This window comes from Peromyscus maniculatus, chromosome 20 (genome assembly GCF_049852395.1).
Source record: "Peromyscus maniculatus bairdii isolate BWxNUB_F1_BW_parent chromosome 20, HU_Pman_BW_mat_3.1, whole genome shotgun sequence".
Lineage (NCBI taxonomy): Eukaryota > Metazoa > Chordata > Mammalia > Rodentia > Cricetidae > Peromyscus > Peromyscus maniculatus.
The window spans coordinates 1,658,749-1,685,788 of NC_134871.1; the positions used below are offsets into that span (position 1 = coordinate 1,658,749).

At 43.3% G+C, this 27,040-nt stretch overlaps 1 protein-coding gene across 11 annotated transcripts in view; it reads right to left on the minus strand.

The window, feature by feature from the left end:
• Nucleotides 1-3,011: 3,011 nt before the first annotated feature.
• The window catches only part of LOC143269704 (uncharacterized), a 211,189-nt gene continuing 187,160 nt past the window's right edge, over nucleotides 3,012-27,040 (minus strand). For 7 of the 11 annotated variants that reach the window (XR_013046282.1, XR_013046287.1, XR_013046281.1 and 4 more), the window contains 3 exons: nucleotides 13,930-14,115; nucleotides 4,650-4,776; nucleotides 3,012-4,439 (listed from right to left, as the gene is read on the minus strand). Coding sequence is in view for 1 of the 11 variants with exons in the window: in XM_076555713.1 (XP_076411828.1) it covers nucleotides 4,432-4,439; nucleotides 4,650-4,776 (135 nt within the window). In the remaining 10 variants the exon portion in view is untranslated. The remainder of the gene's footprint in view (nucleotides 4,440-4,649; nucleotides 4,777-13,929; nucleotides 14,116-27,040) is intronic. The other 4 variants (XR_013046288.1, XM_076555713.1, XR_013046286.1 and 1 more) reach the window with 3 other exon arrangements.

Sequence of the window (27,040 nt, forward strand, 5' to 3'; positions counted from 1 at the left end):
CCTATTCATTGTGACCTCTCCCATGCAACCACATCAAGTACAAACGAAGGGCCAGAGTTTTCCTGCCACATGGTAAGGCAAACACACCTCAGGCATATGAAGAAGAGCTGGTGACCCTTGTGGTCTTGAGCTACATAGTTGGGGAATACTCTATGGCTCAGGTCTCAGAAGAGAAAAGCCTACCCATGAATCATAGTGGTTTAGAACTTCCTCTGGGCCATTCTTGTGGCTCCCTGAGAGGGTTGGCATGAGTCACAAGGGCCCAGAACCTGAGGATTCTCTTGTGAAACAAGACTTCCTGAGCTTTGCTGGTCTCTCAAGTCTTGTCATAGACACATGAAATGACCTATCAGCAGGTGGGGAGAGACTTGAAACACCAGGTGAAATATTCCCAGTGGGTATGGTGTTCAACTTTTTGTATTTTATTAGCTATTTTCTCCTTCACCATACCAGGTACATGTTCTCTCTCATATATGGATCCTGTCTTTGATCTTTACATTTGTGGGCTTAACCTGGAGTAACTACAGAAGTCAGAAAACTAGAAGGGGCCATCAGGGTGGAGCATGACCTAAAGGAGGGAGACTGGAGGAGCATAGGTGGTATGAAAGTAGAAATGGGGACTAGAGAGGATAGAAAGGTTCAAGCAGAGATAGGGTTGGGGCACAAAGAAACAAAAGGGCAGGAGAGGTAAGAATTAACTGAGACAAGTGTGTACAAAGACAGTATGGAAACCTACCACTTTGTAAGTCAACTAAAAATATGGTTTTAAAACATATATCATACGGGTCTGGATAATGCTGCTTCTAAAAGCAACGGGTTGCTAAATGAACAACCCAATGCCATATGTGAGACCTGTCACTATGTATTCTTAAGGAAGCTCTTGCCGTTGCCATTGGTTGCTAACCAGACTAGTTAATAGCACCACTGTTGAAAGATACCACACACACCAGTTATTAGATAAAGATAAACCAAGCTGGAAGTGAGGTGGAAACTTCCTTTCAATTGGATAGTACTGAAAGGTGCTAGGCAAGCTACCGGGGGGGTGGGGGGGCGGACATATGAACATTTTTATCCATCTGTGAACCCTATGAACTACAATATCAATCTGCCAGGTAAGATGCGTCCACTAGTGAAATAGTGGCATGAATGTTACAGTGGTAACCAACTACTTCCTTCCTTGATTTGAGACCTACTTCATAGAAGGTCCATATCTGATACTAGAAACTCAGTCAAAAATATTTGGCTTGGGTCTTAGACTACATAGGGAACCTTACTACAGTTGTTCAACTAAAGTGATATGGAGTCAAGCTGCTTTCTAAATATTTGTACTTAGAAAGATCTGCATTTAGATTTTGTATTTGTATAATAGACAAATGTGAATGCCGGGCCTTAATCAGAGAAGCTTCTCTTTACAATGAACTGTGATAAATGCAGAGATTCTTGGATTCTGAAACTGATGACAATACGTGATGGTTGAGTGCTCAGGAGAGTTATAGAATCACCCTGCGAGGCTCAAGGAATGTCACAGAAGAAGTGGAAAGAATGTAAGAGCTAGACAATAAGGAACTGGACTGTGAATGCTATTGGCCAGGAATAAGGGCTGTCAATTCTACTGTCTGGACATAACAAAGCCATTGCAATCATGATTGCATAGCAGCTGTGCTTGTCTATCCTGTCCCTTATAAAACCAGGCCTATTATCAATCAATCGTGGACAGGTGAGAGACTCAACGACCATATCCTATCCTGCTCAACAGTTAGATACTGGTAGATTCCAGGAGAAGGGCAGACACTGGCTTCAGTCATGTACCCACAAGTGGTTCCATTAGGCTCCAGTGGATGGTGGGAAACTTGTGGCCCCATAGACAAACCTGGCTAAACAGAGTGAGTCACAAAACAAAACAAAAAGACATGAGTATGAGAAAGGAGTTATAGGAAGGAAGGAGGTTGACAAGGGTATGGGCATATAGAATATGGTGGAAATGAGAGTAATCAGAATGCAATATATAACATTTGACCAAAGCAAAACCAAAAATTCTTTATAAATGATGACAAAGTATTTAGAAAGAAGAGTAAAATCTAGAGGCAATTTTGGGCTTATAGTGGACTGTCTCAGCTAAGTGCTGGGCTGGGGCCCTTTCCCCATTTCAACACATAATGGGGGACAGCTACTGCATATGAATCTCAGTGTCACTATGGAAGTTCTATTATTCTGCCTAATACATTCAAAAGGCCCCCTGAGCCCACTGTGCAGAGGAAAATATATGGTCCAGGGAGAGGAAATTATCCTAGGTCAGTCATTCACCATTCACTTTTATGGAATACTTGGGAAACAATGCCCTAGACTTAAGACAAGTGATTTTTTTTTTTCTGGCTGTAGCTTGCCTCAGAATTTTGCATAATTCTGTTTGCTTCTTTGGCATAATCCCCAAGTGGCTGGCTGATTTTGATGAAATGTGGTATGGCTACTAAAAAATTCTGTGGCTAGCTGGTCAAGTTCCAAAAAAAAAAAAAGCATCTGGAAATATAGTGACTAAAACTACAGAAAAAAAATTATTTGAGGGACTGAGGAGACAGCTCAGTTGATAAAGTACTTGCCTTACAAATGTAACAACCTAAGTTTGATCATCAGACCCCTGTAAAAAAAAATCTGAGTAAGGTACATGCTTATAATCCCAGTGTCAAGAGGCCAAGACAGGAGATCTCTGCATCTTGCCTGGCCAGCTGGCACAGCCTAATTGACAAGTGCCAAGCCAATTGGAGATCTCTGTCTCTGTCTCTGTCTCTGTCTCTGTCTCTCTCTCTCTCACACACACACACACACACACACACACACACACACACACACACACACACACAAAACCAACCAACCAAACAAAAAACTAGACAGACAGTGCTTGAGAAACAGCATCCATGATTGGCATCTGGTCTCTCCATGTACTGCAAGCATGTGCATGCATACCTCATAACACACAAATTCATTTGGTTCAAATCAAAGGGTGACACATCCACTTAGCAGGATAACACTTTATAAAAAATGTGCTCCAAAATGATGACAAATAATTCCCTATGCAAAGATAAGGATGAGGCGAAGATCAACTGACACATTAGAAGTATCTCAGCCTTCTTGGGCAAGTTCTAGGGGTTTGCTTTTTGTTGGCTGTTTATTTTTAAAGATGAATGCAATCATTCAATGATTATGTAATAAAACATTGGCTTTTTCTGAAAGAGAAAATAAAAGTTGAACTTTGAGGATTCATGCACCCATCTGTCAATTCACCATGCAAGCACCTATGAGGTAGGCATGTGATGGGAGAGAGTCGAGTCCTGATCCACAAGTTGAGAACTTAACTTTTGGGGAGAGAGAGCAGGTGAGCAAGCATGAGTTAGGCTACATGTCTGCTGGCACAAGAAGAAAAGAGGGCAGAGTTATGAATACAGAGAAAGTGCTTTCGGCCCAAACATGGCTTAGAGGGTAAAAACATAAACACCTAATGACCTGAGCTGTCTTCCAGAACTCACTGTGGAAGGAATGAACAACTCCAGAAAGCTGGCTTTTGACTTCATCTGTGCTATAACATCCAAGTACTTATAATCACATATATGCAGTACACACACTCACATATACGCAAATAATAAATAAAACATAATTTCCACTTCATGGGAAAAGCAGATATCAAAACAGGGTCCCCACGAAACTCTTGCATGGCTGCCATCTTAAGCACAGTAATTATGGCCAACAGTTAGTAGAAGGACAAATCTCTGCAAATTGGGAGGAATTCCCATTGTCATTGGTTTTAACTAGTTTGCAAAGAAATACCGTAATATAAAGGACAGCTTGACGTTTCCAAACACTTGACCCCCCAAAACAAGGGGGTGTCTTTCTTGCTCTATACAGCATTGTGTCTTTGGCTGTTTTCATCAGCACTTAAGGTTAGACCAGATATGGTCACCACCAAAATTGCTGTTTTGATTCGGATTTCTAAAAATATCTCATGGGAAGCCTGTAGTGCAAGAGGATGATGGTTGCATATGCTTCCAAAGAGTAAAATATAAAACATTTGAACTGAATTGCCTAAAAGCTGAAATTGAGTGCAAATAATGCTTTGTAGCAATAGCTATAATTAACCGTCCTAATGGAATCCTTTGAAGATAGAGGTGGTTCAACAAGTGAGTTTAATTGAAAGTAACGTTTCCAGACTAATATTCCATCAAACCCAGATTGAAAGAGGAGAGCTCAGCCGTGACCCCGGTTGAAAGTATTGAGTATAGTAGGAGATGTCCAGGCAGGGGAGGGGGAGTGCTCTCTTCTCTCTTCTCCACATTTCCAGGCACATTTCCCAGTTTCAGGAATCTTCTATGTCTTCTGGAAAGAATGTATCATTCTCTTCAAGACAATATCATGGCTGGATCTATCTCCTGTGTAAGTCCATCAGTCTCCTACAAAAAACAAAACAAATTTTAAAAAGGAATCCAGGAGTCTGGTGTGGTGGCGCACGCCTTTAATCCTAGCACTTGGAAGGCAGAGGCAGGTGGATCTCTGTGAGTTCAAGGCCACTCTGGTCTACAAAGAGAGTTCCAATAAAAGACACTGGACGACCAATACCTCACACCTCTGGGCACATCACATTCTGGGAAGTGTGCACTTACCCACTAGCTCTGGAGGGCTCAACTGTCTTACAGAATTGCCTCCAGCCTGAAGACTTCCGTCTTTGCTATTTAGCAGCTGTGTGACATCTGCTGAGTTACTTGGCGTCTCTAAGTAGATGCTTCTCATCTGAAAAAAAAAAAGACAGGATTATTGTTATCATCAGATATCCCAGAAGACTGAGGAAGCTGAACTGTGTGCACAGTCACGTGGTGCTCTGGACAGTGTCGGGCACTATGAACTGTGTGAGGAGGGCTGGTCACAGGGACCAGGGCCTTCCCTGACACTCAGAATGGGTCTGTGATCCAGCAGCATTCTTGGGGCCTTGTAGCCTTTTATTCACAGAATTCAGCTTGGCACAGGAGATGGTTAATTGGTGCTCCTGTGTCTGGCATAAGTCACCTCCTAGGTGTGTGGCTCTGTATCAGGTGATCACCGGAAGTTGACCAGGTCTTAGAAGCATTGCACTGTTTTTGTGGTCAGTTGCAAAAGATTTTCTGTGTAAAAAGCATGGCTAAGTAGGAATGTATTTCCCTGCAGAGGAAGTCAGAATACTGTTCCCCCAGAACACTCTAACCCTTGATGCCCAGAGTCAGTAGGATGCTTAAAAGCTCAGCTCTGGAATCAGACACTCTGGGCTTTAACTGTGGCTCTGTTAATCAGAGCTATCTGATAAGTTTAGCAAATTGATGCCTCTGAACCTCCTAGTTTCTCCATTTTTAAAATTAAGATTATAAAAAGTGTTTAATATTTGAGTGTATTCTAAGTCCTTTATATTATCAAACCACTTTATATTATCAAATACAGTGGAGTATTTGAAACACACCACTATTATCTGTGGCTGTGCAAATAATGCCAAGGGATATCTTAGTGATGTTACTTGCTTAACACTACCCTGCTAATAAGTGCCAGGAATAAAATTCTTTTTTTTTTTTTTTTTTAACCTGGGCACTGGGCTTTGAACCCAGGGCCTTGTGCATGCTGAGCAAACATTCTACCATGGAACCAGATCCCCAGCTTGGAAGTGGGTTTCTTACTGGTATCCATGTGATGGCAATGACATGGACAGCCTCTTGGAGAATTGTCCGGAGACTTCTATGAGACCATAGGAATGAAACACTCTCCAAGCCACCTGGCAGAGAACAAGTAGTCAACAAATTTTTAACAACTGGGTATCACTTAAAGATTAGTGTTTTCTGCCTTTGGTCAGAGGGAAAATGCAAGGATGACTAAAGCATCCATGTGGTGGGTGAGAAGAAGTAGCAGCTACCTATAGAGATAGTAGCCCCTGACAGGTGTTCCTTCCCACCTGTCATGGCATAGGGCCAGAGTTGTGATGCTCTGCCCTTGAAACTTTCTGTCGCCGCCTTTCATTGGGAGCATGCAGAAACCCCAGCTTAAACAGCTGGAGCGGGAACAGGTCTGATGTCTGCCTGGCATGAAAATTTTCTAGAGAACATCAGGTTTCTAAAATGAACTGGACAGATCTATTCCCCAGGGAAATGGCATGTGGTAGTTAACACATCACTTCTGAACTCTGAAAATGGTTAATCATACAGATCCAGGGAAGATTGCTTGTACAGATCAGGCAGTGTGCACTTCAGAAACTGGTCAAAGTGAAAACCTGATGTAGACTGTTGGTTGCTGGGTAGCCAGTCTGTCTCTGTTCTCTTGTTTATTAAAATAGTTCCAGTTCTATACAGGTTTAAGACAGATGGGGATGGCTGGGCAGTGGTGGTGCATGCTTTTAATCTCAGCACTTGGGAGGCAGAGGTAGTTGGATCTCTGAGTTTGAGGCCAGCCTGGTCTACAAAAGTGAGTTTCAGGACAGACAGATTGTTACATGGAGAAACCCTATTGGGTGGGAAGGGGGGTTGGTGGTGGGGGAGGGGGAAACAGATGGGGATGTGCTCAAAAGAAGTATTTAGCAGCCACAGGAATCCTGTCATCTTTGATGGGGACTAGCTAGAAGGACACCTGCCCCAAGCTACACAATAACAAAGACTTAGTGGGAGTCTATAAGAAATTTCTGGAAAGATTTATCTTCTCTAATAGAAGATAGTCTGCCTGCCTGATAATCCTTTTAACTAGAGATTTTTCTATGGCAAGTAAAGTGTCTAGCACAAGTGCCCGGCCATGGTCATTGTGGTAAATACACACATCTTATCATACACCAGGTGCTGGTGAGGCCACAGGGAAACAGAAACCATCGAGCATGGTTGATGGAAGTGTAAGTCAGTACAGTCATTCTGGAAAACAATATGACAACACTCATGAAACTAAATGTGCCTGTGAGTTATGACTCATTCACATCATTGCAGGGTTCACACCAGGGACTCTCCCATAGTTCCCAGTACGGGTGTAGGGTGTTCATCAGAAACCTAGACTTGGTCACCTAGCATCTACCAATAGGAAATAGAAGAGGATAGGAGAAAAATGCAAGCCAGGGTCAATGGCAGGTAAACGTAGGACTCTCATCTGAAACAAGGGTACCCAGAGCACACAAACTGGATTACTATGGATTGAAATGGTTCATTGGTTATAAGCTTGGTCCCCCATATGGTAGGGTTGAAAGGTAGTGAGAACATTAAGAGGTGGGGGAAGGACCATAAAATATCATTTTCTGGGTATGGCCCAGTCATCATAATCATGATCTCATAGCAGCTGAGGCTGCCTGCTCTGAGCCTGCTCAAGACTGAATCTGTCAACAGCTACTGATGGTTGGGAGAAGGTCTTATGAGATCCACCCCTCCCTGCTGAACTACTGGCTACTGGTGGATTCTCAGGGAGAGGGAATTATTGTCTTCAAATGAGTACCTATTGGTAAGATAGCAGGCGCACTGTGTAGTTCCATACCTGTGGTCACTCAGATGTCCTAGATGAAACTCGGGGTGCCATAAGAGGAATCAATGAGGACAACAACAACAAAAACATGAACATGGGAAAAGAACCAATCAGGAGGGAGGAGGCGAGTTCACAGGGGTGGGTGGAAGATAAGAGAAGATGGAGGCAAGGGTAATGAGAATACATTATATTCCTGGATCTAATTGTCAGACGACACACTTAATTAACAACAAGAACCAAATTCGTTTAAAAGATACACCCAGAGTTGTATCTCACGCGTGATTCTAAATCCAGTCAACTTGATAATGAGGAAACAGTGCAGTAATTCTCTGTGGCCCACAATGACTTATAAATTATTTTCCTCAAGTGATGCTTGGTTGGAAAGGCCAATTGCCTTGATTTAATCATTATATATTATATGTATGTACCAAATCACATTTGAGCTGGGCCAGCCATGGAGTAAAGAGAGCTGGCCTGGAAGGTGGAAGGCAGAGTGGGTGGGACAATAGAAGAGATGGACGTGTGACCTTTAGATGACTGCTTCTGGTTTCCCTTTCTATTCCCCAATCAACACACCACCAAGTGAACCCACTCTGTTTCTCAAGTGTCTGCTAATGCTAAAATAGCATAGTAAGAGATTGCAAACTGGAGATCATTCCTGGAGTGTATAATCTAGTTAGGCGGTCAAGGCTTCAACAGGAGAAAAGTTAGGTAACCATGGAAGTATAAAGTATAACGCAACAAAGTAAGACTGCAAAGTTGAGTTTAGTGTGGGCCCTGGAGGCGCTGAACAGAGGAGGCCAGGATCACAGTGGGCTTTGTGGGAGAATCTTCTGAAAGCCACATTTCAAGGTTAGCCATAGAGTGGAAAGTGAGAGGCAGAGCCATGAGTGCTGAATGCCTGAAGTGGAGAGAGGTTTGATTCTACGTGACCAGAGTGAGCATCTTCTTGCTGCTGTAACAGAAAAAAAATAATGGAGCTCTGGGAGAAGGGGTGGAGGGTCTGGATGATGAAGACTCTGAAAGCCAGGCAGAGGATTCTGACTTGGGAGACAGAGATGTGAACATTGCATAAAGCTGAGAGCCAAAAAACCCCCTTAGCAGAGATCCAGGAACCCCCAAGGCCCAACCCCCACCATGACTTAAGGAACGTTTTTCAAAAAGCTTAAGCAGGGAAGGAGTCATAAGGAGCAGAAAAGCCAGGTGTCACCTGTGGGCACTGCGGTCATCACTAAACCATAACGCAGAGCCCAGATGGGATCTCAGATGTCTTTCCCTCTCAGATCTAGGCAGATTCCATCCTTCGGCCAGGGCGACAACTCCAACCTTGCCTTGTGGCTGCATTTGTCAGGAGAGCTATGTCTCCTGACAAGTAAGATGTAGCTCCGAATTTCAACCTATCTAGCTTCACTGGACAAATCGATCTAAAGGTCTATAAATATATGCAACTATCACCATCTTTCACTTTGCTTTTTATATTAGAGCTAATACTTTCACCTGCTAGTTTTCAAACTTGTATGTGAGGCCTCAAATATAGATCGGTCTCAGGCTGTTTAACATACTTAAATGGTGAAACGGATCTACGGAAACTTTGAAAAATGTGCTGACTGTCATTCATCAACTGCATGGAGCTGGCAAGTCTGGTGTAGGCTCAGGTATCTGCATGCCAGCAAGCTTTCAAAATTATCATTGGCAAATTGAAGACTGAAACCTACTGTCATCAAAAGGACCAAAGGGACCAAGGGAGGCAGTTTAGGAGAATGATACAGTATAGAGGTGTTCAATAAATTGGAGGCTGAAAACTAGCTGTGGGTAGCTTCTGTATAAGTATGACTGGGCTCATATTCTGAAAGGGTAAACATTGTTGCAAAACCATGACTCATGCTCTGCTGAACCACTCCTCCAGCCTCAGAAAACAATGTTCACTTCCACCTGAGGTCAGTTCAAGATCCTGATTGGCAGGAAACGTTTCCAGCCCAGCACTGGGCAATCCTTAAAGACTGAGCCCCACTGCCAGGAACCTGCAGTGAGGGAGGAAATAACAAGCTGATACCGCCTAGATGTTTGCTACTTAACTAGCCTTAGCTTTGACCAGCTCGTGACACTCACTAGCTCTATCAGCTGGTTTTGTTTGAGACTGGGTCTCATGGACCTGTAGCTGGTCTTGAGCTTGCCATGTAGACCAAGGATGATGATACCCCTGCCTCTACTTCTCAAGTGCTGTAGTTACAGGCAGGTGCCACCTTGCTTGGTTTTATGCAGTGCCTATTATCTCATATAGCTCTCCTATTTGTGGAAAGAATATAATATCCGTTTTCTAAGCATTTTTCAAGACTGCAAGACACTAAGAATTATAGCCACCCTATACCATAAGTCTCCTGAACTTATTCCTCCTAGTGTGCTAAAATGTTATCTTTTTTTGTCAATACCTCACCTCTCTCTCTCTTCCAACCAGCCCACCTCTGGAAAACACTAGCCTATTTTCTACTTCTGTGAGCCAATTCCTTCCTATTAAATATGTGAGTAAAAATATGTGCCTTGTCTTCCTGGTTCAAGATACAAATAGACATTTACACATGCAGCATTCACACACACACACACACACACACACACACACACACACACACACACACACTGTCGTCATGAGCATATGCTTTTAAGTCTCTGTAGAGGTTAGACATGCCAATGACCAGAATCATACAGCCTGTCCTACTTGCTGTTTTCCAAGCAGGCAGGCAGCGGACTCAAGGTTAGTTAGAGAAGAACTGACAGATGAGTCTAGGGTGATACCAGGAGTGTTCCCACATATGTTTCAAAGGTAAGCCCAGTGGGAAAGGTGTTTTCTGTCCAATTCCTCCAATGAGGAAACCAAAACAGAAGATGTACCACTTGCTCAGATCCTAGGAAATGAAACCCCAAGACTGACCTCCTCACGTTCAACGCCACATGTGGAAGGGATCCTGAAGTATACCAGCTTTGAGTACAGAGAATAGGGAGGTGAATATAAGTCTACTCTAAAGAGAGGGGGGTCAATGAAACTGAACCCTCAGTGAGAAAGAACAACCCAAATAATTTCTTAATAACCAAATTCAAAGCAGTATGGAAGTGATCTCCAGGGAAAAAGAAATCAACTACAGATGAAGAATAAAGGTACAAAAAAGGTGCAGTACTTCCTTTCAGCCTAGTATGGTATTTAATGCACTGATACTTTCTTCTTGTCAAACACGTTTTTTTTTTTTAGCCTATAAATAAAATGACACAATTAATGCAATTATATCAAAAATTGCATAATATTGATTTTAAAATGAGGATAATGAGTAGTGCTTGCTCAGTCCTAATCTGGGAATTTATATCAATTCATGTATTTTTGCATATTCTATGAGATCTCCCACTTCCATTTGTTTCTTTCTATTTCTCTGAATACATTTAGAGTTATTGTGCTCTGTGGCAGCTCTCTCTTCAGGACACAGTTTGGCCTTAGAAAACACACAGGCAAAATGGAGTTGGCTTTCTCGTCCTCCTGGGTGAAAATGAAGAATGGGATTTATACCCAATAATAGAAAATGATGAAAAATATTTTTAAACTTTGTTCCAAAGGAAGTGAAGCTGGACTTCAAGAAGGCTCCTCCCCCACTGCAAGGAGCAGCCCCTTGTTCAGAGAGTGGAAAATAGCCTCTTTTGCTCCCCACTGGTATTATTAAGGTTCCTATTGAGACATAGTTAATCATGCCAATTAGGAGCTGGTTTACACTTGGCCTTCACTGCCAGGCACAGGCTCTGTGTCTATGAGAAAGTAGGTAGATAAGCAACCAGTTGTGTCTCAAGATGATTAAATGCATGTGTCCCCCACTCCCTATAACTTTTTTTCATCTCTATCATTTTAAGTTTATATAAAATTTATGTTCAGCGAAATATAAAATTGAATTTGACACATATTCATCTAAATATATCAAACCACAAGATAGAACATTCCCTACCCAGAAGGATGATGGTTCTTCTTCTAGTTGATCTTGCCCCACCCCCACCCAAACAGAAGCAATACTACACTTATTTCTACTTCCATTTATTAATTTGGCATGAGTTTAAACATCATACAAAATAGAAGCATGTTTTATGTTCAAGATGAGCAGAAATCAGGAATGAGAGCAAGGAGTTTGAGAGGGATTGTAAAATATCAAAGGCATTCTGCAAAATTATGACAGAGCCTCAAAAGGTCGTGCAGAGACATATCCTGTGGCAATTGTACTCCCAGGTCTGTATATACTGTGATAAATGTAAGACCATGAGAAAACTTGGATATGAACCTCCAGAGTAGCCTATTTTAGAAAAAAGGAAATAGCCCAAAGTTAGTCAACTGATGGGAAAATAAAACAACATATAGTCACAAAATGTATTCTTCTTCCAGTCTATAGAAAGAATGAAGTCAAGATACTTGTACAACATGAATAAGCCTTGAAAAACTATGCTAAGTGGAAGAGGCCAGCCCTAAAAGGGTAGGATTCCCTTTACAGAAAATGACTCCAGTGGACCCATCCACAGGGACAGGAAGCACCCTGATGAGGTCTGATGACTAGGGTAGACAGAGGTACAGGAACTTGGTAGCTAAAGGGCCCAGACTTTCTTTTTGAGGAAATGAATATGTTTTAGGATTAGTAAATTCCATGGTATGTGGCTTGTGTCTAAATAAAGCTGTTCTAAGAGAACATGTTGAGAATCCACCCATGTGCAGACAGCAGTCATAGGTGGAAAGCCACAGCAGCATCCCTGAAGAGGAGGTTTAATGGGACAATTGCTTGGTATTGCGGCCCAAGAACGAACTCCATGTCCCCAGGGAACAGAGCTGGCTCCAGTAAGGTCTCTTTCCCATGAGAAGGCTCTGGGATTTGTTGCCTTTCCCAGGGGCCCTTCCCTCTCTCCAGAGTCTAAATCCCAGGACTCAACTAGTTCTGTCCCAGTGACCCCTGCTCTCAGTTAGTTTCTTTTGCAAGGACCAGGTGATGGCCTCCTTGGGTGTGGCATTGTGTTTAGCAGAATATACTAGTAGCATGTGGAGGTGGGAAGAGCCCATCAGAGAGGAAGGTCAAGAAATCTGTGGTACACAGTTTTGTGTTGGTAATGTTATTTTGTTCTGCTTTGAGATACGTTCTCATCTAGCTCGAGATGGCCTTAAACTCCTTATGTAGCAGAGGACGACCTTGAACTTCTGGTCCTCCTACATCTACCTCCTGAATGCTGGGACTTTTGGGTTTATGTCTGGTTTATTTAGTATTGGGGTTCAAACCCAGGTCTTCAGTATGCTAGGCAAAGATTCTACCAGCTGTGCTATATCTGTAGGCCCCAGAGGGGAAGAGGTCAGAATCCCTCATTATTAATGCGGGACTTCATCTCATTCTGCCTTACCTCAAAAGAACAATGTCCTGACCTCTGGTCCAAGCACCTAAAGCCCAGCCCTGGAAACATACCCAGTGCTATCACGTCCATGCTGTATGATTTTAGTTAATGTCCTGTCCTGTCTAAGCCTCACTGATCTGTGTGCCAGAGAAAATGTTAGCACCCACATGATAGGGAAGTGGGTAAGTTTATGTGGGTAGATTTATTATAAAGAGAGCTAAGAGTATTTGGGGTAGCTATTCTGTCATTTGTGCCATAAAGAAGCCAACAGACTTTAAAAAGGCCACATTGCATTTCAATAGCTCATTATTTATAGACATTGAACTTTCCATTTCCATTTCATGTAATTTTCACATATGTAAGCCTTGTGAGGTGTCACACACCTGCAATCCTAGTGCTCAGGAAGAACAGAACATCAAGGCCACCCTTCGCAACACAGGGAATATAAGGACAGCTTGAGATGCACAGAACCTTGTCTCAAAAAATAAATGACTACACATTAAGTAGATGATAAATAAGCAAAGTTCCTTAACTCATGAGTTGTACAAGTCAGGTGGCAAGCAAGGTCTAGCTTGTGACTGGCAATTCATTGAAGCTTATAATACCTGGCTCACAGTAAATGCCATTCCCTCTAACTGCTGAGTACTTACTGTGTGCTGAGTTGTATAACACACCCTTTGTGTACCATATCCCACTTCAACTTCACCCTGTCTGTGGCAGCTAAGAGAATAACCACTGCTTATCACAGTACTGAGGCTTCACTCATCCTAAAGGACTGCACAGGCTTTGGAAGAAATTTAAAGAGTTTTTACCACTAGTTGCTCAATATGGGTAAAACTGAGGCCCAGGGAACCTGTGATGATGTAACAGAAACATACATGGCAAGGTTAAGGTATTTATCATGCATTTCGTAAAAAACCTGTTTGCAAACTACCAACATATTACGTAGATGAGATAGATGATAGACAGAATCATAAACTCATGCAGTTATTGAATTAGTTACCTCAACATGATGAGTAGTTTTAGCTTTTTCTGAGAGGTACTTACTGTTTCATCCGAAGAGGGCAAACTGCTCTCCGGGTATTCAGTGCTCTTAAAGTGGTACTCTTGTTTGTCATCTGTTGCTGTGATAAAACACAACCCAAAGCAACTTCTAGGAGGAAACGATTTATTTCATTTTATGGGTTACAGTCCATCATCAAGGGAAGCCAAGGTAGGAATCTAAAGGAGAAACTGTAGAAGAATACTGCTCAGTTGGCTTTCCTATACAACCCAGGCCACCTACCCAGGGATCATGTACCCTCCCATGTCAGTCATTGATCAAGACAATCTCTCTTGTCTTGAGATTATCACAGACCAATCTGATCTGGCTCCCTCTTCCAAGGTGACTCTAGGTTGTGTCAAGACAGTATAGAGTAACAAGTACATGTGGGGATTGTTCTGTATTAATTTACTTGTCTATGTATCTTTCTAAAGGATACATTGCAAGTCTGGTTACACACTGAAGAATCCTGGCAGATGAGACAGAAACATTCCTGATTCGGAAGAAAAGCTCATCAGTCAAATCATCATCCACCCAAGAGTACAGATGCTGCATTTATAAGGTACTTGCATGGTGGGGGGGGACGACCACCAGATCTCAAGGAGCTGTGCAGTCTTGCCCTATGACTTGAGTGTGGATTAGGTTTCCATACCCTCGTCTACCCAGCAGCTAAACAGGGGGACTCCCATCATACTTAAGGAGACTAGGGAATTGATTTGCAGCTGGGCAGAAGATTTTCTTTAACACAAGTTGGAAGGTGGGAGGGGGTAACCTGTTACAGGAGCTGTGAGAGTAAACTTGAGTTCAAAAATCATCCTGCCAACTGTATCCTTCCCCATCCACAAGACGGGAGGACTTAGTATCTAGATCCCAACCCCTTTCTGAAAGGCTACCAAGAAGGAATTTAAATTGTGATGGATACTAAAATGCAGGGTAGAAAACATGTTTACAACATGGAGTATGGTACAGAGAAATACCGAACAGCAGGTTTTCAGGTCCCCACACCTTGAAGGGAGAGCGCAGGCCTCCTCATGTGCCTCCGGATGCTGACTGCACCAAGGCAGCTTATGACTTTCTGGCTCTTGTTTATAACCCCAAGGCTGAACTGTACATTTTAAATTGGAAACAATTTCTCTGCAGCATTTTGTTCACACACATGAAAGAGAAGTCTTTAGGGCCTCTGTGGCTTTATTGTTTCAGCCCCTGGAGCAGTAGAGAGGTAAGGTGTTGGGGTGGGCTAGAGTGTCAGTCCAGCTCTGTGCCCTTTTGAAAGTTATTTGCTGGTTCCTGGCTTCAGGATCAATAGCATCCCTCCACAGCAGCAGGGACAGCAGTAGATAATCTGCTCAATAAACAGCCAGAGGAAGGCCGGCTTGTTCTTCTGGGAATGCCATGGGGAACTTACAAAGCATTGAGAAGCTGTGCCATGGGGGAAGAGGCTCATTCTGAAGAGAGGGGCCTTGGTGGTCTCACTACCCTTAGCTGGAAGGGCAAGGTGAGGGTGCTTGACTCTTACAAGGATGAAGGAAAGCAGGGAAGACTGACCAAACAAGAAATGTCGGCATCCTGTACCCAGCGAGCTCCTGTCTACACATGGACAGAGTATACCAGATTTTCCTGTGAAGGACAATGAATAGGTGCAGGGGCAGGGAATCTCAGGCTACCAGGAGAGAAGTTCAAAATCCCTCTGAACTGTGAAATATTAGAGTCTACATTTGATTTCAGTTGTTGAGGGCCTAGATTGGACACAGGAGGAACTTGTATGGTATAGGATGTGATCTTTTTCAGACACTTGCACAAAGGCAGGCTTGGGAGTCTCTTATGTGGCTACTGGGTGGTAGGTAGTCTCAGGAAACCACCATTCAAGACTCTACTGAGCACATCCCCAACCAGAAAATTTTCTTAAAGAACACTGGGATGAGCCCACAGTAAGGCATACTGAGACTTCTCTTCAGGCTGTGAGTGTATCATAAACAGAGAAATAACCTTATGAACTATACAGTAAACACAATAAATATACACATATGATACACATGTGTATCTGACTATCTGCACACACATGCATGTGTACACACTCACGCACAAATACACACACACACACACACACACACACACACACACACACACACACATCTTTTTCAGTTACTTCTCATACAAGCTCTATGTTAATGCTAACATAACCACGTATCTCAGGTAGGGAGCCCCAGGCATGGAAGAAATGAGAACTTGGCTTAAGGTCATTTACTTGTCAATGGCAAAGGCCAACTAAACAGGTAAGGCAGCTACCAGAACCCAGAAGTACAGATCTACTTTCTAGTAGTAAGCCTGTGATGGGACCTCACAAGTCTAGGAATCCCTAGATCCTGGCTCTCCTCCTCCCCCTATTCAACTACCCTTTCTTCACTCATGAATGGCTAACACAGCACCCCAGAATTCACATCCTTGCCCCAAATCTCAATGTCTTCTGTAGTCATGCTTCAGCTAGCTACTCAGCAAAACTCAGACCAACAAAAGGTTATCACTCTTGCTGGATTTTGTTTCCTTGCCCCATGAAAGCCAGCTATTTCCTTCAAATTGGTATCAGTCAGGCCAGGAAGTTTCTTTTTCTCTGTAATGCATTGTGTGTGGGAAGATCAGAGGGTCCTGTGGCTGCCAGGACAGAGTCAGATTGGCCTGGGGAGATAGAAGTGGGCTGTCCCAGCCTTGTTCTGTGGCCACTCTGAGTTGGCTCAATCAGTCTACCTCCCAAGGGAGTTAGGTAGACTGGTACAGTTTTACCTACCAAGGGAGATAGGAACAGCAAGACACCCATCACAACTATTACCCAGGACAATTATCACCAATCAGAAGAGTCTCAGCTCTATATTAAGGCATCTAAGAATCTTACACTACTTTATTCTATCTCATAAACCCACTGCTGGTAGTCCACCAGCAAGGGACAGCACCATTTTCAGAAAACAAACCCCTCTGAAAGAGGAGGTGGTGGCAACATCAGAGGACAGGCCACCTCATTTTCATGTCACAGATAAAATACTAGGGCTTATAATACCAGTATGGATCAATAGAAATATAGTATTGTGTGTGTCTAATGTGGGCTCTAGTAGATAAACTGATGGCCATGTAACAATGCCCATGCTCCAATTCCTCAAGCCTGTGAATATCAGGTTACATGGCAGAAGGGAATTGAGGCTGAAAATTGAATTAGAGTTGTTGATTTATTTAAAATAAATAGATGATTCTAGATTTTTTTGGTGGCCCAAGTTACCATCAGAAGGGCTTTCAAATAAAAGGAAGAGTAAAGGGCTGGGGGCAGGGTGACTCAATTGGTAGAGCATCATACACAGAGCCCTGAGCTTAATCCCCAGAATCAAATAACTGAGCATAGTGATACACATGTGTAATCCCAGCACTAGGGAGGTGGGAAGAGGGGAACAAGACATTCAAGGGCATATGATAGATAACAAGAGCTTATTCTTCACTCTCCTGTCAGCTGGTCAGCTAGGTGTTGGCTGATGTAAGCAGTGCTTGTGGGAACATGGTTCTGCGTCTATATCACACTCCCATCACCAAAGGAACAGTGTTACCAGGATCATGAGAGTTACAAGAGCAAGTTTCCACACATTCCATTCTCCACTTGGGTGATAAGAGTTACAAGAGCAAGTTTCCACACATTCCATTCTCCACTTGGGTGATAAGACCAAGAACTTCCCAGAGAGCACAAGAAGCCACATGGCCAAGTCCAAAGTCCAGGAATAAAAGTCCGTTCTATTCAAATGTGCTATGCCATCATGGCAAAGGGGTGAATGCATAGTTTTCTAAGGGAGGGTTACAGAATTATAACAAGCAGTTCAAGTTACCAAAGACAATCAACATCCCATGTTACGGATGAGGAAAACAGAACAGAATCACTCAGAATTTCCCCCAAATCATACCGCTAGTACACAAGGGAGCTAGGACCAGAACTTCCGATGGTCAGTCTTAATGGTCAACTTCACAAGACCTGGAATCACCAAGAAAATAGGCTCCGGTCATACCTGTGATGAATTAACTTGATTAGATTAATTGTAGGTGGTGATCCATCTATTGTGGGTGGCACAGTTACTGTGGGTCAGAATCCAGGACTAAATAGGAGAGAATGCAAGCTACATGAAGCATTCACCACTCCCTATTTCTTGACAGTAGATCCCATGTGGTCAGTTGATGCCTCAAGCTCTCATTGCTGGGATTCTGTCCTTTGATGGACTGTGACCCTGAACTGTGATCTGAAATAAACCCTCTGTCTAGTAAATGAGTTTTGCCCGAGCATTTTCATCAACCCAATAGACGAAGAAACTAAGACAGAAGCAAGTAGGTAGCTTTAGAATAATGGTTAACAACTTACATCTGCTGGTGAGTACAGTTAAGTCTGTATGACACTAAACGTTATTGTATCTGGGCAGGGTGCATTGCTCTGGGCTGCAAAGATTCTCAGAAGCAAAGGAACAACACTCCAAGAGAGAGCAAACTGATGGAAAGGCAGCCAGCTTGAGCTGTTGCTTTCAGTGAGGCCGCATTCTCTCTCCCAGGCCTGGGGGCAAGAAGGTTCTGTGGCTTTCCAGGGATGATTGTACAGCAAGTCCAGCACCCAGGCTGAGTCAGCTATCCATGGCTGTCACAAGGCCAAATGTCCTTCTTCCCCATCTTCGGGGACTGAATCTGCTGCTAAGGGAGGCTGCTTTATAAGAGGCCAGCACGTCTGTTCCTTTGACAGCCGGAGACCAGAATGAGGTAAGGCGGTGAGGAAAAGTTGAGGAAGAAAATGAGAGTTATGGGGAGAAGCAGAGCTGTCCCTGAGCACTGGCGAGCAGATGTAGAAAGAAATGAAGACGAGAGTGAAGTAATCCTCAGAAAGAAGCATTACTGAGAAACGGTATTTCAGAGCACCTTAGTTGGATTTCCTGGAAGAGATCAAAAAGCACATCTGGGGCCTCCATAGAAGGCTGACAGGGCGGGAAAGCCAGGGGCAGGAGGCAGCAGTGGCTCCACAGGAGAAAGCAGCCAGTGTCTGGAGAATAGTCCCAGAACCAAAACTACCCAGAGACCTTAAATACTGGGGCTTGGGTCAGGGATCCCCCAAGTCTCTACATACTTGGTCCTACAAACAGAATCAGTGGCTAATGTGACTTAAGCCCTAAGCCTGAACCAGAGGGCAGAGAATCCCCTGTGAGTCCTACAGCAACTGGACCTTATTCCTGTTCCCTGTCAATCTGAGTGAAGGCCATCCCACCCCAGGTAGTCTTCTTTCGATTCAGTGAAGGATGTGGTAGCATTTTACTTAAAAATGAGAACTCCTAAAGGGCAGTTGGCATTCTTTGCTCACATACCGTAACCCTTCAGTTCAGCTCACAAACATCCTGTGCAGGATAAATAGCATTTGTTGCCATGTTGGCCAATGCTCGGTGAAGTTAGTTTGCTTACAGTCACCAGCTAAAGAACCCAGGATGGCTGGATTCCCAAACTCTGGTTCCGTATATTTTACCAGGCTCCAACTCTGCATCCAGTGCGGAGACTGAAAGAGAGAGGGCCCTTTGATTCCTGTATTAGCTGCTTGCAAAGTAGCTGCTGCTGAGAAGTCACAAGAACATAGTTGAGGGCTTAAGAGTAAGCATCCTGGAGCCATCTTGAGCGTCTGAAGCTTGCTTTTACCATTTCCCATCTAGACTGGAGGATGGAATACAGCAGTTAACCTCTCTTGCTAAGTTTGTTCATCTGTAAAATAAATATGGCAATAGTAACAATACTCAACAGTCTTATGAGGATAAAATACTTCGGTGAAAATAAAGAATTTACAATACTGCCCAGAACATAGTATGGAAACAGCGCTGTTGTGTTGTGTTTTGTTGCTATGACTGCAGTAGTCAAAATTGACTTTATCCTTTCCAAAGTTGAAATGTAATGGAGGAAGACAGGAATGAAACAAAAGCAAATGACTATATCCTTGTAGATGATGCTGTGAAGACAAAAATGGCATCATCAAGATGAAGAATAGGAATTTCAGCATCTGTTCCTCACAGGAAGATGAATTTGAACAACATTCAACCAAAAAGGCTAAGGAACCCAAGAGAAAGGTTGCAGCATCTGGGTGGAACAGGAAAAAAAAAAGAAGACATATTTTAAATGGTATGAGGGATAGCTCTATACTGTACCACATCAGCCTTCCTCCTCATGACTCTGGAACGAGTTGCCCTTCATTTGGAGGAAAGAGAGTAAGGAACATTGTGTTTGACACAGACTCCAACCTCAGGCCTACCCTAATGAATTCCACTCTCAGGCCAAGTTCTACAAGTCTAGGCTTTAGGTTACAGTCAATGAAAAACCCCTGGTGAAGTTCAGTAGAGAATAAACCCTCACAGACTCAGAATTTAGTTTACACTCATGGATCCAGGTCTTAGACTCCACCCACTGACCCCAGACATTGGGCTTAGGCACAGAGACCTAAGCTCTGGGCTTATCCAAATGACTCCAGGCTCTAGCATGGCCCCTACAAACTCAAGACACAGGCCCACCTACCCAATGATCTAGGCACGAGGGCATCCTATCATATTCACGGTTCCAGCAGTAATCCTACTCAGAGACTTTATCAGTCAGCCCACCCAAACTCTGGATGTGGGTGAGCTGACTGGCGGATGACTTGCTTTGCTATAGCTAATCTATGAAGAATGTAAGTGTGCTTACTTCTTCAAATGGACTCATATCAACATAAGACCACAGGATCATGAACAGTCAAAGAGACCATTAAAGAAACAAATCTCAAGGAATTGGATATTCATGAATTGCCTGAAGAACTCAAAATAACTGTCTTGAAGAAGTTCTGTGAAGCATAAAACAATACAGATATATTACTGCATGATATCAGAAAACAGCACATGAACAAAAGTAAACAAAGACAAAAACCATTAAAAAAAAAAAGAACAAAACAGAAATTTTGACACCAATTTACAATGACCAAACTAAAAATTTCATAGGTAGCTTCTACAGCAGACTTGACTAACTAAAAAAAGGAATCAACAAGCTCAGACGGGTCATTTTAAATTAGCTGGGAACAAAATAATAGAAGAGTAAAATACAAAAACCTTCTAGTACACCATCAAGTAAAAGAGGGGAGGGGCTGATAACAGCTTGTTGAAAGAGAAAAAGACTCACAGAAAACATTTCATAGCTGGAAAGGGAAATAAACATCAAGCTGAGTCCCAGAGAACCCCAATCTGGTTATTGTGAAGACATCTCTACTGAGACACATTATAATCAAATTCTCAGAAGCCAAAGACATAGAAGTCTGACAGCAGTCAGTAAGAGAAAGCTAACTTGTCATATACAGGTGAACTGTCATAAGAACATCTGCAGATTTATCAGCAGAAATCCTGAAAATTAAAAGAGAGTGGGATGATATATTCAAAGTACTGAAAGAATAGCTGTCATTCAAATACCTGAAAGCTATCTTTCAGAAATGGAGGGCACAGAAAAGCATTCCTAGACAGAGAATAGATGAGGGGGATGTACAGCACAAGGCTTGTCTTAAAAGAAGCATTAAAGGAAGTCCTTCAAGTTTAAATAAAGGGGCACTAACTAATAGCACAAAGACACATGCATGCAGAACTCACAATAAAAGCAAGGAAATGGTCAAGTTCAGAAAAATACTGCAATGGTGGTATGTAAGTTACTTTCAATTCAAGGACACAGTCTTCAAGACTGAAATATAACATAACTATAGCATTATTTGTTTGCTAGTAGATATGCAATAGTAGAAATCAAAACACTAATAATGTAACATGTAGTGGGAAAGAAGTGTGGCTTTTCTGTATGCAGTTGAAGCTGTCATCAACTTAAAACAGACTTTATGATAAGATGCTTTGTGTAAACTTCACAGGAAATACAAAGAAAAATTCCACAGTGGTTAGATCCTGAGAGAGAGAGAGAGAGAGAGAGAGAGAGAGAGAGAGAGAGAGAAAGAGAGAGAGAAGCAAAGCACACAAATAAATACATATCATAAAATCACAAAGAAGACTGTAGGAAGGGATTAATGAAACCACAAAGCAGCTAGGAAAACAACAGAATTGCAACATTAAGTCCTGACCGATCAGTGATTACATTAAATATAAATAGATTAAATTGTCCAATCAAATAAAGACTAGCTGAATGGTTAAAAACAAGATCCAATTATGCTATCCATAAGACGACTTTGATCTGATATGGAGGCTCAAACTTGTAATTCAAGCATTCCTGAAATGGAGGAAGAAGCCAGCCTGGGCTTCAAAGTGAGACCCTATCTCAAAAACACAAAATAATTTTAATAGAAGAAGGAGGAGGAAAAAAGATTATCATTAAGGACACAGAGAGGCTAAAAATTGGTTCAAATACTGACCAAAAGCTGGCAGAGAGGGGAGAAGTATGTTGACAGCCACAAAGTGGGATGGAGGTGAGGTTGGACTCAGACCAGAGCACACAGACTTCTTCAGCATAAACACAAAATGACAGGATCAAACCACAGAAGTCAAAGAGAGAAACTGGGAGTTGAAAACACAAGACGTGAAACCTGATTTTGAGGACCAGCACCTGACACTGGGAGTGGGGTGGGGGTGTCAAAGGAGATCAGGTTGGATTCATGGATAGGATGATGTTGATGGAAGCCATAAACAGTCTATCAAGAGGTGTGGTTACAATCCTGAAGCTGACAGGGAGTTGTTCCTGGATACATTTAAGTTGAAGAGAAACATGGTCAGACCTGGTCTTTAATACCTGGACTTGGTCGTTGGGAAAGGATGTGGGAGACGTCAAAATCGAACAAGAAAAGAAAACTCAGTGTCCCAAGATAAGACCCAAGGAAGTTAGAGAAAAAAGACAGTAGGAAACAGAGATGTGGGGCCACCAGGAAAGAAGCAGAGGCAGGAACTGCTGATGGGATGGGGTCCCGGAAGACAAAAAACCACTTCTCCTTCCTTTTGATGAAGCAAGATTATTACTTGAGAGCAGAGCTGGAGAGGACTTCCCAAAAACCAGGAAGGGAAGAGCCCCGAGTGTGTGCCTACAATAGATGTCACATTCCCAAAGCATGTGGTGGACTGAGTCCATGATGGTACCCAATCAGCAGTGAGCTTTTTCTCATAAAGTCTTTTCCTTCAGAAAGCCAGGGCCCTGAACCTGAGAACCCCAAAACTAGTTATGGTAGACATGGAAAGATGTGATGTTGCCTCATCACACTATAGACAAAGAAAGAGAAGCTGGAAGGGGTTCACGTGGCAAATATCTCAAGGAATGAAAGCCAGGTTTCAAAGTCAGGGCCTTCTGTGTAGATGTAGAAAAGGACCATGAGAGGTCAGAGGAAGAATAAACTCCATTTCTGCCCTCCTATCTGGTCAGTACTTCCCCTGACAAAAGGCATGGAGCTCCACCGTTCAGCCACCATGCAGATGCAGCCACACAACTCCCCTTCCAGGAAAAAGCACAAGGCAGAGAGCTCTAGGAAGCTGACTTGGGAACGCATATAAAAGCACGCCAATAGCTTGGTTTCAGTAGGTACAAGGGTCTGAGCTACCCTACAGACCCACAGCCCAGAAACCCAGGCTTTGTCCATGCATCAGGGAATTGCCCACTTATTCCTAGAAGGGGAAGTCCCCACAAAGGCCAGGGCTCTGCCTCCACCCAAAGTTGGCCAGCACCACCACACACTCCCTTCTTCCTTCCTCATTCCCCTCTGCCTAGTCTCTATCAGCGCATTCAAAATGTAAAAATCTCTGAAGGACCCACTTCTGACGAGGCGGCCTATCAGGCCGGGTTCTTGTAAGAGATGAAGGCCAGTTGATGTCTGCAGCAGCATCAGCTGTCCACCCCTGGGAGGCAAGCCCTTCCCACCATCCCTAGCAGCCCAGCTCATAGAGGTCTGGCAGCCAGTGAAAAGGAAAGCTCCTATCTCTGACTCCTCGGAGCCTCTGATAAGAAATGTCATCCCTTGCTGGGTAATATTACTCTGCCAGATAAGGATCTCTATCTCCTCCAACATATGGCTAGCTACAGAACACAGGGTCTGCTGGAGCAGGATAATTTATTTGCTTAAGCTGCAAACCCTGGGCGGTCTGAGAAGCGCATCAAACAGAAGAAGAGCAAAATTATAACCTCTTCTAACCTGGCCTTGGGATTCCTCCCTGAGAAAGACAGGAACCTCCTCTGCTCCATACACAATGAGCACTCTCACCTCCCTCTGTCTCTAAAGGGCACCTAGACTAGTGTTATCACAGCTTATCCTCACCAGACCCTCCAAAGATGCATTTTAGTCTTCTATCACAGATTAGAAAATTGAGATTCAATGGTGGTAAGTAACATGGCCAAGGTCATCCAGGGAGCCATACCAGAGCACAGCCTCAAACCCCAACAGGTCTGACTCACCAGCACACTGTCAGATGGGGAGGTTAATCCCAGCTTCTGGATTGGCTCTGCTCCAACAGCTAAATTAATCAATTAAGTCAGCTCTGCCTGACTTAACTGGCAATGTCAGCTCCATAGTGTAATCTCAAAGGTCTGTTTAAATTCATTTCTTGCTCCTAGTTTCTCTGCAGCTTGGGAAGGATGAGGAAGCCTTGCTGAGGCAAGACACTCAAGGAGAGGAGGGGAGGTCAAGGGTGAGACCAGAAGAGGGAGAAAGGACAACGGAACTTACATACTGAGTTCATGCATTCAAGGAATGAATGGTAGAGGGAAATTGTGGGGAAATCCTCTCTTCTCTGTTCATTCATTCACTCTTCATTCATTAATAGCTATGGACAATGTATTATGTGTCTGTTCTGGCTTGGCCCTGGTAATATCACTGCATCTGTAAGCAGTGCTACATTAGACTTCGTGGAATGGTTGGTGAGCTAGGAGTGATTGACAGGTCAGCAAAGAGGCAGAGATAACAGAACATGCCAAGGATACTTAGGCCTGTGGTGATCCCCTGGCTGATATGGGGGCAGTGGCTGTGTGTTAATGAGCAGCTGCTAGTCAGCTTCACACTCTGGTATTCGATACCCTGCTTTAAGAAGAAAAGTCAACATTGCTAAGGTTGATGTTGTTCTTCAATAGAATTACTTCAACAATGTTCCCCATCAGTTCATAACCCTGTTAGTGACTATAATTTTCATTGACAGATAAAGTTATACATATTTATAGTATATATATATATAAAGTGTGTGTGTACCTTGTCTAATTCTAAGCTGAACTGATAAACGTAAAAACTCATATACATATCTTTTCTGGCTTATTCTTTTAAGAAGCTATATAGCATCTCATTTTTATAAAGGTGTCCCAATTGAGTATCTACAACTAATGAAGACTGAAGGGTGAAGTTACCCAGTATTGAGCTGGAGAATCTCCAGGAGCTACTTCAGTTCCTTAGGGTGCCCCCACACAAGACATCCTTCAGGTAACCTGGAGGACACATGACATTGACAGACTCAAAAAGGCCCTGGATCATCACTTTTGCAACATCTCTCTTTTGTCCATTTGTAGGCAAAGGTAGAAAAGAGCAACAAATCAAGTGTCATGGGTGGGTCACTTATGAGAGGAAGCATGAATATAGGTTAGGTGTGGATGGCTGGTTCTAATTTCAGGCTCTTTTACTACCGTCATGTAACCTAGATGTCACACAATTTGGGGACCTCAGCTTATCCAATGGCAAAGGGGAATAGGAATGCGGCTTTCAGTCAAGGTCCTTTCAAGCTGGAAGTTTGAGGGCCACACTGAAGACGTACTTAAGCCATTGTCTGGGCCTCCTGGAACCGCAGTAAGTGACGGAGAATCAACGGCAGTCTTCCATGAATTTTTACACAAGGGGAGAGAGAGATTAAGGAACAGTCATGCCGGCCACATGAAAGCTTTCCTCAGGCCCACCACACGGGTGGCAGCAAGGGGTCCAGGTGGAGGCAGTGATAGGGCAGGAGTCAGGGTGTGACGGAGGACTGCCCATGGAGACCTTCAGATAGGCTATACTATCTGGGAACAATAGAACCGTTGTCCTGGACCTGAATCTGACAAGAAGGGATAAGACCCCCCGGAAACCCAACCCCAGATAACTGGCTGAGGTGGCCTCAACACACCAGCCCAAGCCTGTCTGTCGTTTCATTTATGCCGTTCATTCATGCACCTTTTACAGTGTGTATCAAGCACATACCAAGAATTGCATTAGAAGGTGGGGATGTGGCGATGAATGAGATTCTCAGTCCCCACCCTCAAGAAGCACAAAGATAAGAATGGCTAATAAGGACCTGTTAGCACAGCGCAGTGTGCCGGAATACAATGAGAATAACAAACCCAGTTGCAAATACACCGTGCTTGGTATTTCCTATTTGCCATCTCAAAGCCTTGTTGCCCTATCACTGTAAGAATGTGCCTCCCACATTGGCAACTCAGACACAAAACTGAGAGGGAGGCTACATGGACATGTCCAGGGGCAGCAATAGTTGATGTGTTACGTTTTCTGGGTCCTGTGCTGAGGCAAGGTGCTCAATTTTGCTGGCTTTTCCAACAGTGACCTATTATTGATTTAGATTAATACACAGGCCGGGCCCGGACTTGCCTGCCAGGAACTGGGTCACTTACTTTGCCTCTCCGTTCCTGAGACTGAACCTGGGGGTCATCTCTAAAACAGACTTGATAGTCCTTCATTTATTGAGCAGAAATTTACAAGTCATCTACCGTGGTTGAAAGAATCAAGCAAAACAAAACAACACAAACAAAACAAACAAACAAAAATTGGGGGAAGGCTTTTGTAGGAAGATGTTGCTTTAACTCTGTATGCACACATCTATCTATGTGTGTGCACAGATGCATGCATTATTTCCTATGTGACAGGTACCATTTCAAAGTGAAGTTGTTTTGCATGGTATAGCTCATTTTCCTTCACTAATATCCCTGAAAGGAAGACTGAAACACACCTTTTGCCTAAAACAAAAGGGAGCTTGAGCTTTCCTGACTCAGCAGTATAGTGGAAACCTATCAGGTTCAAACCTATCAGGTTCAAAGTACAGTAGGGTGTCAATACTGCAGCCCAAATTCAATGTGCTCAGGAAGGACTTCCTGCTTAGTATGACATCCTGTGGATCTCATGGT